The following is a 17,204-nucleotide window of genomic DNA, read 5'->3' on the forward strand; positions in this document are numbered from 1 at the left end:
TGGTACAGTGCCAAAAGAACTCATTAAAAGTTGTGAATTTAGTAATGAAAACCAACTTATTTTTTTACGTGTTAATCCAGATGTCACTAGTGTTTGTAAATTTGAAAATTCTTAAAAAACATTTATGAAAAAGTAAGAAAAATAACATTACAGCAAGCTCTTAAAGAACATTTTTCAAAATGTTAATTTAGTTCCTGGAAAGTCTCTTTGTGTTAACTGTTTCAAAAGTATTTTTTCTCAGCAGAACAAAGAACTATATGAATGCAAAGACCAAGAGCAATACATTGCCCCCACATCACAATATTTAACAATTGGATGCTGCTTGTAGCATTTTGGGTGTATCACCTCCATCAAAATTGAAAAAAATTAAGCATGGATCAAAGGCCATCAGCATTAAAATCTAAAATAAATAAGGTATCTGAAAAATTAAAAAACAATCTTGAGTTGTGTTTTGACTCAAAAGTTTCTGAAAATGAAAATCAACTCAATCTTCTTTACATGAATATGATGATCTTATTTTAAAACTAAAAGAAAAATGTGTTCTTGCTTGTAAAGAAGAAAAGGTTAAAATTATCAGTTTACTTCCCCAATCTGGGACCAGATCTAAAATAATATCAGAGTTCAATGTATCTCAGCGTTTGGCTATATTTACTAGAGAATTAGTTAATGAGCAAGGCATTCTCCTGGAGTTAGGTAAAAGACATAAAACAGGAATTAGTAACAATACAATCAGAAAAGTTGTATTATTTTATGAAGATGACAATTATAGCAGGTTGTGTCCTGGTAAAAAGGAAATGTTAGCACGCGTGTTGATGGGTCAAAGTGCATAAGCAAAGCGCCTTGTTCTGATATACTTAAATGAATTGTGTAATTCCTGTAAAAGTGTAAACCCTGAGGAAAAAATTTGAAGATCAAAGTTCTGTGAACTCCATCCAAAATGGTATATCTTGGCTGGTGCATATGGAACTCATACAGTATGTGTCTGCTCACATCACCAGAATATGAAACTCATGATTGATGCTCCCAAACTTAATGTTGATTATAAGGACTTAGTAGACATCTTTGTTTGTGACAAGGATAACTACAGCTGTATGATAAATGTGTGCACTAAATGTCCAAGTAAGCAGACAGTGTTTGACATGGTTAACTTTTCCAAAGAGTATGATGTGTTACCAGATACAATAATGTACAAACAGTGGGTTACAGCTGATAGGGCAGAGGTAATTACTGTTCTTCAGACCAGAGTTTTTTTGAATTATTAGTGGAAAAATTGGAAAAACTGAAAACTCACCATTTCATGTAAAGATCTCAAAGAAAAAAATCAGAATTAGGTAAAGAAGAATGTTTGGTGTTGGCAGAGTTGCAGAACTTTTCATTTCTTATTCAAGATTAGATACAAAGCTTCCATTGGGTCAACAGCCAAGCCACAGTTCACCCTCTTGTGTTCTATTTCAAGGAAAATGATGTATTACAACACAAAAGTGTCTGTGTTGTGTATCGTGTATTGAAACACGATACAGCAACATTTTATTGCTTTTTAAAACTTTTAACAGTCCGTATCAAGAAAGTATATCAGAGCATTAAAAAACTCATCTATTTTACTGGTGGTGTTTTAAGTCTGTATAAAAATGAAAAGAATTTTGCTAATTTGTGCAATCACAAAAAAGACTTTGACCTTGAAGCCGAATGGCACTTTTTTGGATCATCCCATTTGAAAACAGCTATGATGGTGTGGGAAGAACAACAAGGTGGCAAAGCCATTAAATAGTCAGATACTAAAAATTGATGAAATGTATTCATTTTGTAATCACAAGCTGAAAAACATCAAGTATATTTTGATTAAATCAGATGAGATAGCTAAGATTTCAGAAAATCTAAAAAACTGTTTTGACTGCTGTGAAAGAGTTGTTGGTACCAGAAGCTACTACAAGTATGTTCCTGTGTCAGATGGCATTGTAACATGTGACTTCTGACTCCAAGGACTATGAAGACCTTCCTGTGTCAAGTATTGTACCCCGTTCATTTAAGGAAAAAGACTCATGTAATGACGATGTGCAGGTTCATTTTTTCCACCCAGATGGACCACATAGATCATTTTAAAAGTCTCAACAAGACAAGTGTGGGTACCGATCTGCAAAGTCCTGAGCAAGGTGACACCACTTAAACTAACTACAATAACAGGTCGTTCTCACCCAATTTCAAGAGAAGTATCAGAAGAGATATCAGAGCTGTTACTTAACCACACTAAATAATAAAGTTTCATTGCTACAAAAACAGGCCATTTCATTGAATAATTAAAATTTTACTACAATTTATTTTTTCTTCGATAGTGTACTTTCAAAAATTCATAAAAATTTAGGGGTAAGTATATCACTATTAATATTATTTATAGTAAAACTAATAACATATACCTACACATATAAAAACAAATTCAAACTGTGAATGCCATCCCTGCCTCTTGAAAAAAATTACCAAAAGTAAAATTTTACTTTTTTTCATGTTCAACTTTATTGGTAATTTTCTTATAGAAAGAAGAGAAATGTAAATAAACCACTGGACCAGTCTTTTACCTTGAGAAAATATGATTAAATTGCTTTTTGTTTCATCCTTCCAGAACCAATAGTTTTTTAGTTATGATTTTTTCCGAAAACCCTTACAATCACAAAAATAGGTGTTCGCACTGTAACAAAAATGGTAGCTACAGTAAACTGCTTAAATAAAAAATTTAGGAAAAATAGTTTTAGTGTCCTGAAACATGTAGGAAACAAAGTAGGTAAGTTTCAAGTTTCTTTTTTGAATTGGTCAAGCAACCAGCTTATGTTTTTTTTGGAACACTTAAAATGGATTGACCCATAATTGTTTGTATATAAATCAGAGCTGCTTAAAATTAATTTTACAGAATGAAGGACGTAAAACAAGACCTCAGGACCTAACACGACTTTATGAGATTATACTACAGAATTTAGCAGAAATGCAGCAATTAACTGGATTAGAAGAAGATAATGAATTCCAGAATGAAATTGAAGCTAAAATTACAGCATATAAAGCATTCCGGTAGGCATAAAATGTGATTTAGTTTTTATAAAAAGTAATGCATTGTAAAAGTTATAGAAATTGACTGAGAATTATGTGAACAGAAATATATTATAAAATATAGTCGTAGACTGTGTGGGTAATGAGCAACTAATCAGTTTAGTGGAGCAGTATATAATCTACAATCAGAATAAAGGTGTATAAGGCTTGTAAATATGTTTTTTTGTAGGCAGATTACTTTAAATCCTGAAAATCAAGCTTCATTTAGGACAAGAAGTGTCCTGTAGGTCTAATTAGACTTATCAACTTGAAACCTAATAATTTTTAAAAGCATTTTAAAATGTCACAATTTAATAAAACACACTTTCATTTTAAAATTATATTAAATAAACAGCATAATAAAAAAGCACATCTCAAATAAATTATTATCGGGACAAGAAATTAAAGTAGACTGCAACAGGACTGTGGGGCAGCATTTCTCAACTATGGGTCGTGAAATTAGCCTACAACTTTACGTGTAAACAATAATGAAGTAATTTTATGAGAAAAAAATAATTTATCATAAACATTTTACTTTCATTTATAAGTACAGATGTAAAGAAAATAAATTAATAAGGTGGTTAAATATGTTTTTCATTTAAAAGTTTCTCCATATGTGGGATTCATGTTAGAAACGCACAAAAGCAAATAATTTCAAGTGATTCCTATATTTAGTTTTTAGCTCAATCATAAACAACTACGGTGAATATTATGTCTTCATCCAAATTTTTCTCAATATAATCGAAAGTGATTGGAACCATCAAAATTTTTGTTTTACAGGCGAATAATTCAGTTGTCAAACTTCTTAATGAAAGCATGAACTTTTTCTGTCATTAATAGAATGTGTGAATTTAAATTGTTTAAATGTGAAAATACATATTTTCATTTTTTTAAACTAAGTAAGCCAACAGCAACATACTGTATACTCATTATTCTGTAAAAACATTGAGAATGGTGTTTGTTTATCTTTGTAAAATATTCATCTCACAATTCTGGGTTAACTGAAATTACTTTTTTTTTGCCCATTTCATTGCATAGTTTAGCAACAGCCTATTCTATAATGGTTGATTTTTAATAAAATTAACCATTCTTTTATAGTTTTACAATGAATTTGTTTTGAGATTTTCTGTGGCAAGAGCAAGTGTGTGAAGGAAACAGTGTGTCCATTTTGCACTGTCTTTGTATAAGACGATCTTTTAATTTTTTTCAGAAATCCTCTTTCCTGTTCATCATCACCACATACTGTAGTACATTTTGTCCAATCTATGTTATAGTTTTTAGTAGCTTCATAAAAAAACATCAAAAAGACATTGTCCTGTTGCATGACCAGGTACTGATTTACTAAACAACAGATTTTCTTTGATTGATCTTTCCATATCGCATTCATATCTCACAAAACATAAGAATTGAGAAATGTTGGCCACATCTGTTGATTCACCAAATTAAATACTAAAAAACTCATTTGCTGATCCACCTGATTGTGAACATCGGCAGCTATGTCATTGATTCGTCTTGATACTATGTTGTTCGAAAACAGAAATTTTTTCATCTTTTTGCCTTTAAAACGCCGACAATTTCAGTTGCAGCTGGTAGTATGAGGTTTTCTGCAATTGTATCAGGTTTGGACATCTTAGTTACTTACTCTTAATTATATGAGATAAGATGCTTCGAGTTTATTTTTATCAGTATGGCTTGATTTACAAATAAACGCTTGTTGATTTCTCAAAGTATGTCATTTTCTTTAGAAAAATTCCAAGGGTTTGTTTTTATGATCTGGATGTTTAGTTCCAAAGTGTCAAATTAATTTTGATGGCTTCATGCTTTCATCGGAGAGGACTTGAAAACAAACAACGCACTGTGACTTTCCATCCAATGAGGTAAAACCAGAATTTAAATAACTGTCATTGTACAGTTTGCCTTTTTACCAATCTATTCACTGGATGTAGATGGCTCACTTCATTTTATCACAAATTTATTTATTTTGCATAAGTATCTAATTGGAAAATAAAAAAAAACAGTTACATCGTTTGACTGCACACTTAAAAACCGAAACCTTTATTATTATTTTCTGAAACTATGCTTTTAAAAACTTAAATAAAGGCACCAGGCACATGCTTCACTTTTGAAACTAAAGTGACGTTCTGCAATCCCTTACACCTCTTTTGTGCTATTGAGAGCATAATTTGTTCATACATATCATTTGCATGTTCTAACATAACGCTCTCAAGCAAATATTAGCAAGCAGACCAAATTACAAGGAGCATGTGCATATCAAGTTTAAATTGCTCTTGTTTGTACACTTCGTACATGCATGCATCTTCATGCCCATCTCTATCAACACAACTAAGTATTTTAACTAGAAGTTTCATTTGGTGGGGGGGTAGGGGTCGCAAAATATTCATTATATATTTTTTTTTACTTTGTGGAGGTCATGGAGCTAAAAAGGTTGAGGATCACTGCTGTAGAGCTAAGCCACTAAATAACAGCTAGTATCAACTTGTTATCAGTGAGTAACAAAAACCTACAACAATAATTTTAATAAACTATTGAATGTTGAAGAAACTTTTTTAGCTTTACTTCCTTTCCCAAAAACTTGTAAGCTTCTGGTCCCTGTTCGGGCATCAATTTTTAAGCTTCTTGTTCCAGTTCGGACACCATTTTGTAAGCTTCTTATAAGACATTAAATTTAAATTATACATAAAAATAGAATTTTTAATTTTTAAAGAATTAATTTTTAATGAATAAAAAAATGAACTTACTATTGTTGGGATTTGCAAAACAATGTACTAAGACTTTGGTGATTTGGTTGCTCTCTCGAGTTTTACAAAAAGACAGTTACAATAACTCAACACATCAAAAAATGTTACTAACAGCAATGAATAATTATACATTATTTATAAAAATAAAAAAATGATAAACAATAAACACATTTTACTTAGAACATCCATAATTAGTCTACTTGAATTCATAGAACCACTATTACTTACTTGTACATAACAGAATTTTACAAAATATCTTATTAATACTAAGTACTAAGGAATTGGCCAATCCAAAATTAATTCTAGTTATAATTTTGATCATAATTTGTCATTATAATATGTTACATTTTTAATAATTTTTTTTAAATAGTCGACGGATAAGCAATTTTCTAATGGATCCATGAAATGTTTTAATGGAGAGGCCTTATATTAGTTTCACATACCTGTATATGGTATAAAACATAGACTGTAAATCTCAAAAGCAGTTTTTCTTTAACATAGTCACTGCATTCAACTTACCGCAATGAATTCCTACACATAACTACGTCTTTCCGATGGTCTCACCGGTCTAATCACCACCATCATTAATCAGAATTATACAGTGTGTGAGTACGTGTACGCACACTAAAATAACACTTTCTGTGGGAAAAGTTTCTTTTATTTGCAAGCATTATGTCATACTACGATAAAATTTTATTTTAAGAAAGAATTTATGATAAGTAATGAATCATGCTCCACAATCTGTCTTTGAATAAATCAATTTAACTTTTGCGTATAAAAATTTTCCGTCTGCATATTAAGAAATTTATAAAATAAAATTACAAAATACAAATAAATTAACCATTTTAATTAAGCCTTATGAGCTTAATTTAGGTCAACATTTATAATGGTTACAAACTGAACTGTTTGAATATTTTTTTTGTTGAAGTCTCAAGTACATAATTTTTATTTATCTTAGGTAAATTGGAGAAATTCTTTAGGTATTGATCATTGATATTGATTTTTTTTTTAGATTTAATTATGTTTCAGCTGTTTTTACATATCAGAAGTTCTTTCTGGTTTGAGACGTTGGCGTGAGGCTGGTGCATTATACCACAGAGCTGAGGCATACATTATATCTGCTCGGGGATCAAAAGCCCTTCCTAGTTCATTAAAAACTGAATTGAATAAACTATTGGAGTCAATCGATAGTGCACGTTATTCTGCTCTAGCTTATGCTGCTTTGGAAGGTGAGCCATCATCCACTGCAACTACTCCAACTGCTCAGACCGGTTCAGTTGTTGGGAAAGGAAGTAAAGCTAAAAAGGTAAACTGATGTGTACATTTATTTTTTGTTTAGCTTAATGGACTTTATTGTTTGTAGACTAGTGTATTGTATCATTGTTTTATGTTATCTTTTATGAAAAATATTTTATACTACGTGATATCACAGATGTTATACAACATAAATGATTTAATGGCATCTTCATTGTTACAAAGTTTTCATTTCTGTATTTGTAAATTCTGTTTATTTTTCTGGCAAGTTATTTATATGGTTTTTCAGTTATTTTCCTACTTAAGAATTGCTTTTTAAAAATTTAGAATAAAAGTTTTTTTTTTACAAGATGATTAAAATAATTTAAAGGATTTTTTTTTAGAGGAAACCCCTCATTGGTTTCAGATCATTGGGTATTCAGAATTGATGATTTATTATACGTATAATAAATTTATAGGTATAGGTATAAATGTGATTTATAGGAAGTGATTAAAAATCTTCCATTGCTCCCAACTGCTCAAAGCCCTAGTAGTAGCTATGGAATGGAGCTTCTCATTGTTACAGCTTGAAGTACTCATAATTACCTTCATAAAGGCTCCTGAAGGCAATTTACCTTCACTAACGTTCTGGAGTGTATGGGATTAACCACCAAAACTTCTTCAGTGTTGCATAACAAACATCTTATACTGTTAGGGTTCCAAAGCATTTCAGTCATAATGTTTCAACTTGATAGAGCCTGATTGAGTTTTAAATTATTACATGTAAAAATGTGTATCTACTAGTTACGAAATATAATAAGAATATTATTCCCACAAATATGACACAGTTGCTGATGAATCTTGACAGCACTGTCCTGCTTGAAAAAAAATCACACACTAGACATAGTGGATGGCAGATGGACATGTAAGAAGATGTAGACGTAGACTGTGGTTACTGCACACTTTGCAGGTTTATATTGCAACTAATCTTTTAAACAAACAGTCTGAAGTAAATTATAAAATACACTTTATTGATATTTTTGAGCTTAAAAGTTACTGCTATTTTTAACACTTCTGATTATAAATTCATATATTTAATTTTTTTATCAATATAATCAGCAGATTATAATATAAAATATGGAACTCCTTATAACAGCATATTTCTGAAGTTTCAGATCTGTATTTACAAAAAGATTTAAAACGCCCATTTTCTTGTTAAAAAAAAATAGATAAATAAATATCTATTTTTTTTACAGTGACTCCCACTCAGAATTTAATATAGTGCTAGATATTTCTGATATGTAGATATTTATTTATTCTGGACATGTTTTTTTTTACTGCTACTTTATTTATTAAAGTTACCTTCTAACAAGATCCCTGTTTTGATCAAGAAAATATAATTATTTTGCACCAAAATTATGAGTGTGGAACAAGACCTACATTAAAAAAAAAGTAGCTGAAAAATGAGGGATTAAAAATCCTTTCAGATAAACAATATAGATATCCCAGATTTAATTAAAACTTTTAGTTGATAAATCTAAAAACATTTGCCCCAGTAATGGGCTTTTTAATCTTGCAAATTATATCAATTTACATTAATATAGAATGTAAATGCTTATTTGAGGCTGCTCAATTTTAGTTATTTTTTATTTGTTTATGTTGTTTTTCAACTTGTTTATTATGTTCAACTCTATGCTTCTAAATAATTCACCTTTTGTTTTTTTACAACTTACTTAAGTTCTCTTTTTCAAATAAACAAATTGTAAGAACAGCTTGAGTTGTTCAGTTTTGTAGGCAAGAAATGGTATAAAATAAACTTAAAATACCTCTTCTTCTTTGGTAGCAGTTAATGATCACAAATAGTAGATTTGCTTTTTTCTTTTGCTCATTTTAGATTTTCGATCATTTTGTTGCTTATGAGCCATCTCCGATATTTGAGTTCCTCCTTTCATCAAACTGTCATTTGCAATCAGTCATTATCCCTTCTTCTTAATTATATAATCTTATCCATATCTTGATTTGCCTGCTACAGAGAGATCCAAAGTCGCACACATCAAAATTAAAGTCTGTAAATAGGTGGAATAGTTGAAAAAATTTTACTGCAAGATAGCATCATGGGTATTAACAACAACAAACCTCTAGATGCCATGAGAAATGTATTGATTACATGACTCAGTAATACTTTGTTATTGTTAGTAAACATGTCGTTTTCTCAAAAGCAACAAGTTTTTATTGTTGAACATTATTTTTCCAGTTCTTATGCATGTGTTTTAGATTAATTTCATGGGAAATATCCTGATGTGGCAGTGCCAAATAACTACTATGAGATTAATCGCCCATTTTAGAGAATGTGGATCAGTTGAAGACAGAATCGAGAGACCGGCCATTTTGACTGATGCTAAACTGGCTGAGGCTAAGAATATGACACATCGTACACCTTCAGAAAGTTTGAGGAGACTACCAGTGTCTCTCAGATTTCATATGGAAGTGCTCAGAGAGCAATGAAGCAGTTACACTTTCATGCATGTTCACAGTGTTGAAGGGAATTGAAGGGGCTGGATAAAGAAAAATGCGTAGTGTACTTACTGCACATGGTTTTAGTCATTTGTTGACAACCATCGAATTGCAGAGCTTGACCGTGTTTTCTTGACTGATGAGGTGTTATTTAGTAGAGTAGTTCCAAGAACAGTCAAAACACTAGAATTTGGACAACTTAAAATTCACATGTGTTAAATGAAAACCCCTTACACTTTCAAAAAATGGGGTGTGCCTTATCACATCGTTGAATAGTGGGCCCCATTTTCTTTGAAACTACAGTGATCAGTGTTGTGTACCAAGACATCAGTTTATTGCACTTCTTGAAGATGATGATTATTGGTTCCAGCAGGACAGTGACACATGTCACATCTAATACAACTAAGATAGTTGAGTGGGAGAACTCAGACTGTTAAGACGTGCTATTTTCGCTCCGCTGTTTTTTGCTTTTTGATCGGGTTTTTCAGCTTTATCTATCAGGAAAGTGCTGTTTAACATTGTGATTGGACTACTGGACAAGTCTAAAGAAAAAATAGAATTTTTTGTTAACGGATTACTAAATTTTTAAAATCTTTAAAAAAACTTTTTTGTTTTTTTTAAACGGAAATTTTGGATTCACATAGAGGATGGATATACAAATAAGTGTTTAAAATTTTGTGAAAATTAGACAACGGGCAACTGAGTTATTTCTGTTTTTCATAGTGGACATTTCGTGCAAGTGAATACAGGAGAGTGACGTCACTGTATTTAACATAAATAAGGACTTGGCAAATTTTCACTAATAACAGTAGGTATACTGAATTTTTTCAGTGTTTACAGACTGTTATAGGGGTAACTTTAAACGTTCATATCTTGTTACCCGTTGGTCGTAGACCAAAACTGTTCAGGATCTATACGAATTTGGTCATTTCCTATTGATTGACCCCCCTTATATTTTTTTTATTTTGGGGGACTGTTCTGACCCCCCTTTTTTTGAACGCCCCGTTGGTCCTGGATCAAAACCGTTCAGGATCTATATGAATTGGGTCATTCTCGATTGATTGACCCCCTTATTTTTTTCGATTTTGGGGGGGGACCTTTGACCCCCCCTTATTTTTGGCTCCCCCACGTGTATCAAAACGGGGAATCAAATTAAAGGGAATTACTTGGAGAACACAACTGCTACATAGTTGTTGAGTTTATTTATCATCCATGGCGGATAAAGCAGAACAAAATTATGCTAGTGGACAGGGATCCTCAGGCCTTCCGCCGCTGAAACCGACTGATCCCAAGGGCAAAAAACGAATTAGACAATCCTCCTCTGAAGAAGAGGTCTATCCTGGTGGCTTAAAGTAGGTTACTCTTCGACTAGGACAAGCAATGATGCGTTACAAACAACATCTAGGAAAAAACATGTTAAATTATATGTATGACCATAGATAGTAAAGAATTAAGAGAAATATACACTGCTTTAAAACATCTGCAGGAGACTACGACTACTCCAGAGACCAATTCGCAATATGCACAGACTGATATGCCCCCTGGTGCAGATCAGGAAGACATATTAAGTTCTTAGGAACTTCTGGATATGACCGCTAAGAGATGGTCTGCCTGGACAATGTCTAAAGCCAAATTAATTACCTTGCCTGCAGAGGGCGTTACAGATACCTGTCAATTTATTGATATCACCAAGTCCAAAAGGGCAATGGCAGAGGGCAAGAAGCCTGGAATGATAGCTGTAGACACTTTTGTCATTATGGATGACGAATACGATACTCAGACCAATAAGTATACTGTTTTCTACGACTCGACAGAGGGCGACAGGGCTGCTGCTGGGTATATACTAGGCGCGGTCAAGAAGATCTTACTAAGGGCCCCTAATGCGGCGTTCGTTCTGCCAAGTGGTCCTATTGGGTGTCATGATTAAGAAGATGGTTATCTATCTGTTCAGGACTAGTGAGATGCCTGCATTGATGGTAGCGCCGAAAAAGACTGAAGAGAGTAGAACGCGTTCTAGATCCGCTTCTGCTCGGCTATCAACACCTCCTGTGGAGGGCAGCAAAGTGGTGGTTGTCCGGTCACAGGGCAAGTTGTATGCTGATCTACTCCGGACTGTAAAGGATAAGATCTTTAAAGACGAGGCAGGGGAAATCCTGTCCCTTCGCAAGGGTAGAAATGAAGACTTGGAAGTCAGAATTAAAGATCCTAAAGATGCGGCTCAGTTTACCGCAACATTGAGAGACAGGGCTTCTGACCTTCAAGTGGATTTTCGTACTAAGGGCGACCGACGCGCAGTGGTACACGTTAAAGACATGGAAGAGAGTACCACAGCGCAAGAATTAAGCGAGGCTATTACGGCTGTTATTGGAGACACTGAGTCTTTCAGAATTACCTCATTACGGCAGGCTTATGGAAATACTCTAAATGCGACAGTAATAACCAATCAGAGGGCTGCAACTAAGTTAATTTCCAGTAGAATTAAGGTCGGCTGGGTTCACTGCCAGGCTTATATCAGGACTGATAATATGAGGTGTCAAAGATGCTGGGCCGCTGATCACACGATTACGGTATGTAAGGGCCCGGATAGGCCAACCCTTTGTTACAACTGCGGTCAGAAAGGCCATGTGATAAGAGACTACAAGGAGGCCACTAAATGCCTTGACTGCAACGGCACGGACCATCGCACAGGAGGAATGCAGTGTGAACTACCTAAATAATGGCTAAAATAATACTATCTAATGCCAACAGGAGCATTCTTTCCCACAATCTGGTGGGGGAGACTGCGAACAATCTTGAGGTTAACATTATAGTCACCACAGAGCCCAATCTGAGAACGGCGGCCAGAGGTGATTGGTGGGCTGACGCGGTTGGGGATGTTGCTATCAGTAATGTCTCCGGCTTGGCTGGCACCTACTTCATAGAGGTGAAGGAATTCTGGCAGTAGCAGCACTCCCGGACTTTGTCCTTATAGCCGGTTACGTAAGTCCAAACATTAATATCGGGGACTTTGCACAATACATCAACGATTTGCAGCGAGTCATACAGCAGGCACCTAGTAGACCTATACTCTTAGGCGACTTTAATTGTAAGTCCATTCTAACTGGCAGCTCTTATACCAATGCAAGGGGACGAATCTTCATTGACATGATGATGACCACAGGGCTGATCAGCCTGAATGACTGCACTTATACCTATGAGGCAAGAGGCCATAGATCAGTGCTGGATCTTACGCTGGTGGACGGCAGATGGAATCCTTCCGTCTTTAGTTGGAGCGTTCTTGAATCTGAAACCGGAAGCGATCACCTAGCAACTTTGCTTGTTATGGAAGGCGCAAGATCTTCAACATCAGCCACTGCACGGTTTAGATTTAGTCCAAGACAAGTTGAGGTGGTGGTTAACAAGATTGCCAGGACCCTATCTGATGAAAGAATAGTAACGCCGCCTTCAAGAATCAATTATTACAGAACTGTCTAGAGTCCCGCAGTTTGGAGGGGGGTCGTCATTCAGTATACTGGTGGACGTCTGAAATTGCAGATCAGCGAAGAGTGTTACAATTTTGGCGTAGGAATAAGCAAAGGCTGCAGCCCGCTGGCGGTGCGCCATATGAAGATTTGTCCAAGCTAGGCGTACTTTGAATCATCTAATAAAGACTAGTAAAAGTTGGAAACAGTTGTGTGCTGACTTGGATTCAGACCCATGGGGATGGGCATACAAAATAGTAATGAAGAGACTAGGACGCCGCTTGCCTGTCTTAGTTACAGAAACGGCCAGACTGCATCTTCATAGCCTCTTCCCTGTTCATGACGAGGGACATACGGACATAATAGACTCTGAAGCTAAACTCTTTACACAAAACGAGGTCGCTATTGCCGTTTCTGGTCTGAAGGATAAAAAAAGTCCCGGTCTGGATGGAATCCCGGCTGCCCTCCTCAAAGGATTAATGAAGATAATCCCCTGGGAAATCACTGACGTGGCCAATTATGGAGTACAAAACAAGACTTTCCCCGCATGCTGGAAGGAGTCACGGACTGTTTTCCTGCCTAAGAAGTCCGGCAATCAAGAAATCATTAGCAATCGGCCGTTGAGTCTCATAATAATATGGTAAAGGTTGCCGAGCACTTGGTAGCGAACAGACTTATCCAAGAATTAGAGTCCAAAGATGGGCTTCATGATAACCAATTTGGGTTCAGGAAACATAGATCCACGCTGCAAGCTCTGGATAAAATTACCAACTGGGTATTGTCTGTCAGATCTGGTACATGGCGTACCAGAAGAATCCCGTTGCTTATTCTGTTAGATATAAAAAATGCCTTTGGATCGGTCCGGTGGGATACGATTATGGCAGCTCTCACGGACAAACAGATTAGTTCCTATATCAAAAGACAAGTTGGTCAAGGCGCTCGAAGGTAAATTTAGATATCAGCTTCATGGAGGAGTGCCGCAGGGGTCTGTGTTAGGCCCCTTGCTTTGGCTAATAGTAATTGATGGAATACTCAGACTGAGATTACCTGAAGGCTCGGAAATAGTTGCTTATGCCGATGACTCGGCTATATTAATTGAAGCCAAAAGTGAACGTGACCTTGAAGTTGCCGGAAATGAAGTGCTAACATTGGTTAATAACTGGCTCTCGGACCAACAGAAGAGGTCGAGAATACCGCAAAGGCTTTAACAAGATTGTTGGCTGGACATGAAGCTCCACGTGCATCTAGGCGGCGGGTCATTGCCTCGACTTTAACCTCTGTATTATTGTATGCTGCACCTATAAGGGAAAAAGCACTTTGTGTTGCAAGAAATGTCGCAAGACTTAGAACTCTGCATAGGCAAGCTCTTATAAACATCACTTCTGCATACCGCACCATCTCTTACGATGCGGCTTGTGTATTATCATCGGTTCCCCCTATCGACCTCTTAGTTAAAGAGCGATCACTTAGGTATCGTGGTATGCCAAAACAAGAAGCCCAAGCCAACATCAGGCGCATATGGCAGGACAGATGGAATCTTTCCACTAAAGCTACCTGGACCAGGAGATTGATACCCAACTTGGGCATGTGGCTTGATAGAGGACATGGGGAGGATGGTTATTATCTTACTCAAATACTTTCTGAGCATGGTAGCTTCGAATATTATTTACATCGATTCGGTAGAAGACCAGCACCTATTTGCATGTTCTGCCAGGATTCGGATACTGCCGAACATACTCAGTTCCACTGTAATAGATGGACTATACATAGACGACGTGCAGGGCTGAAAGAATTAAATCCGGATAATCTGCTTCTTTTTCTCCTGCGATCCACTGACAATTGGAACAAAATGGAGCCAAGATAGTGCTAAAGGCTAAAGATGATGTAGCCCTTTTAAGAGGCCATTGAGGCCCCGTGGTAACTTAGTAGTTTAATATTTTCGTTAAGGCAAGCAGCTATGAGGAGATCATTCCTTCGTTTGGGGATCATAACAACTGGGTAATGAAAAGACCGAGACCCGGTTCCCTCGGCAGGGGCTAGGGACGGCTTTGTCGGGCCTGGTTCTCTGTCAGGGGGGCTTGAGGCAGGCACATTAAAACAAAAGATCCAACCGGGGAGGCTGACCTGCTGTGCCGGACATACAGCCGGCGGGTGGGGAGGCCTCCTTTGAGTTTAAAGGACACTTTCCCGGGCTGCGCATACTTGAATGGATACCCGGCTCAGGGAAGTAGGAAAAAAAAATACAACCAAGCATATCATATCTAAAGGATTACGTACCCCACATTCACTCAATTTGACAACCCCAGATTTCTTGCTGTGGGGTTATCTTAAAGAATAGGTTTATAAAATCAGGCCCTACACATACTGGAAGAATGAATGTAACAACGGATATTAACATCAGGATGAACGTGCTCCACGAAGTGGCCTCAAACATGTTAAAAAGAATTTGTATTATGGAACAAGGCATTTTGAGCATATGTTGTAAAAATAAATAAATCTTTAAATATTATTTCTTAATGTCTTATTTTCTTTATTGATGTATGCAACTTTTGATTGATCTCTCTGTATCTTTTTATTGTGGAACCAGATGAAGTGTCATGAAGGTTTTAAATTTTTAATCATCCTTAGCAGTTTCTATCAATGTATTAGTTATAACATATGTATCAATGTATTAGTTATAACATATGTTACTAGTTAATGGATAATAATTGAAAATCAACATAAAATCTGATTAATTAATTAGGGAATTAGGGTTGATTTTTTTTTTTATGCACATATGCCTTATTGTTGCAAGTAGAAGTAAAATCTTTACATGATGTATTAGTGAGGTAGGTCATTCCCACAAATATGAGTGTAGTTGAATCATGTATGGTAAGATTATATAAGGTTGTAGTATAATATATTGTTTAATGTTAAATTTTGTGGGTTATACAGGTGCCACTGATTGAACGACTAGAAGAGTATTGGGAAGATCCAGGATTGGCTAATAAACAGCCAAATATAATGAAACTACCACCAGACATGCAACCAATTCCATGCAAACCATTATTTTTTGATTTAGCGTTGAATTTAGTTGAATTTCCCTCACTTGAAGATAAGTTGGATGCATCTGCAAAGAAAGCAAATGCTGCAGGACTTACTGGATTTGTTAAAGGATTATGGGGTTGGGGTGGAAAGAAATAAGGAAATTTTTTTTCAATTATTTCTCATTAATGTTTATTATGGAACATGTTATTTTTGGGGATTTTTTTTTAGTTAAAAATATAATACATTTTAATAGTAAAATTTATGTATACTAATAAAAGTTTTTGAAATAATAATTAAAAATATACATTGTTTACTTTGGTGATTTGTTTAGGATTGCTAGGGTTTTATAATTTCTTTATAAATAATTATTAGTCATAGGTTAAGTTTTGTAGATAAAATAAAAATTTCTATAGAGTAATTAATTTTGTTAATGGAAAGGAGGGACAGTTAAATGGAACATTTCAAAATGTTTGCTCTTATTATATTATATAACCTACTTAAAATTACATAAAACCGAACCACTGCAGAATCAGTAGGTTGTTGGAATGAAATTTTATGAATGATAGAGATAAATTAAATAAGAAAAACAAATTGCATTTATTTACATTATTGTTACAAAAGATGTTCAAAATGACCATCCTGGGCTTCGATACACTTTTGTGCTCGACATTGAGGTCTGACGGAAAACCGTGGCCTCCATGTCCCCCAGAGTTGTCTAATTGCGAGTTCTCACTCAACTGAATTGACAACAATGTTTTGTGTCAATTGCGTTCAGTTCTCATTGAATGTTCATGTAGTCCCAAAGGAAAAAATCGCAACTAGACAACTCTGGGGAACATGGAGGCCACAGTCCTCTGCTGACAGCTCCTTTGATTCAGTAAAGGTTTGATATGTGACACGTTGCTCCATCTTGTTGAATGAAGCTATATTTTTTTTTCATTATCAGTTAATTGCACGTTCATGCATAGAATTCTTAGAAAATTGTGAGGTAAACCTGTTTATTGACAGTCCGGTCAAAAAATATTGGTTTCACTATAAGATTACCGAAAACGGCGCACCAAACACATTTCTCATCATGAAGTGGATGCTCAAGTATCTTATGAGGATTCCATGCCATCCAATACCTGGTGTTCTATGA

General features: G+C 35.1%; 1 protein-coding gene across 1 annotated transcript in view; it reads left to right on the forward strand.

Annotated features, from left to right (window-relative positions):
• Srp68 (signal recognition particle 68) overlaps positions 1-16,368 on the forward strand; it is a 56,693-nt gene extending 40,325 nt beyond the window's left edge. The window contains exons 9-11 of the mRNA XM_075360666.1: positions 2,900-3,054; positions 6,861-7,137; positions 15,974-16,368. Of these exons, the coding sequence (XP_075216781.1) occupies positions 2,900-3,054; positions 6,861-7,137; positions 15,974-16,222 (681 nt within the window). The 3' untranslated portion in view covers positions 16,223-16,368. The remainder of the gene's footprint in view (positions 1-2,899; positions 3,055-6,860; positions 7,138-15,973) is intronic.
• Positions 16,369-17,204: the final 836 nt, after the last annotated feature.

This window comes from Lycorma delicatula, chromosome 3 (genome assembly GCF_047948215.1).
Source record: "Lycorma delicatula isolate Av1 chromosome 3, ASM4794821v1, whole genome shotgun sequence".
NCBI classification, from domain to species: Eukaryota; Metazoa; Arthropoda; class Insecta; order Hemiptera; family Fulgoridae; genus Lycorma; species Lycorma delicatula.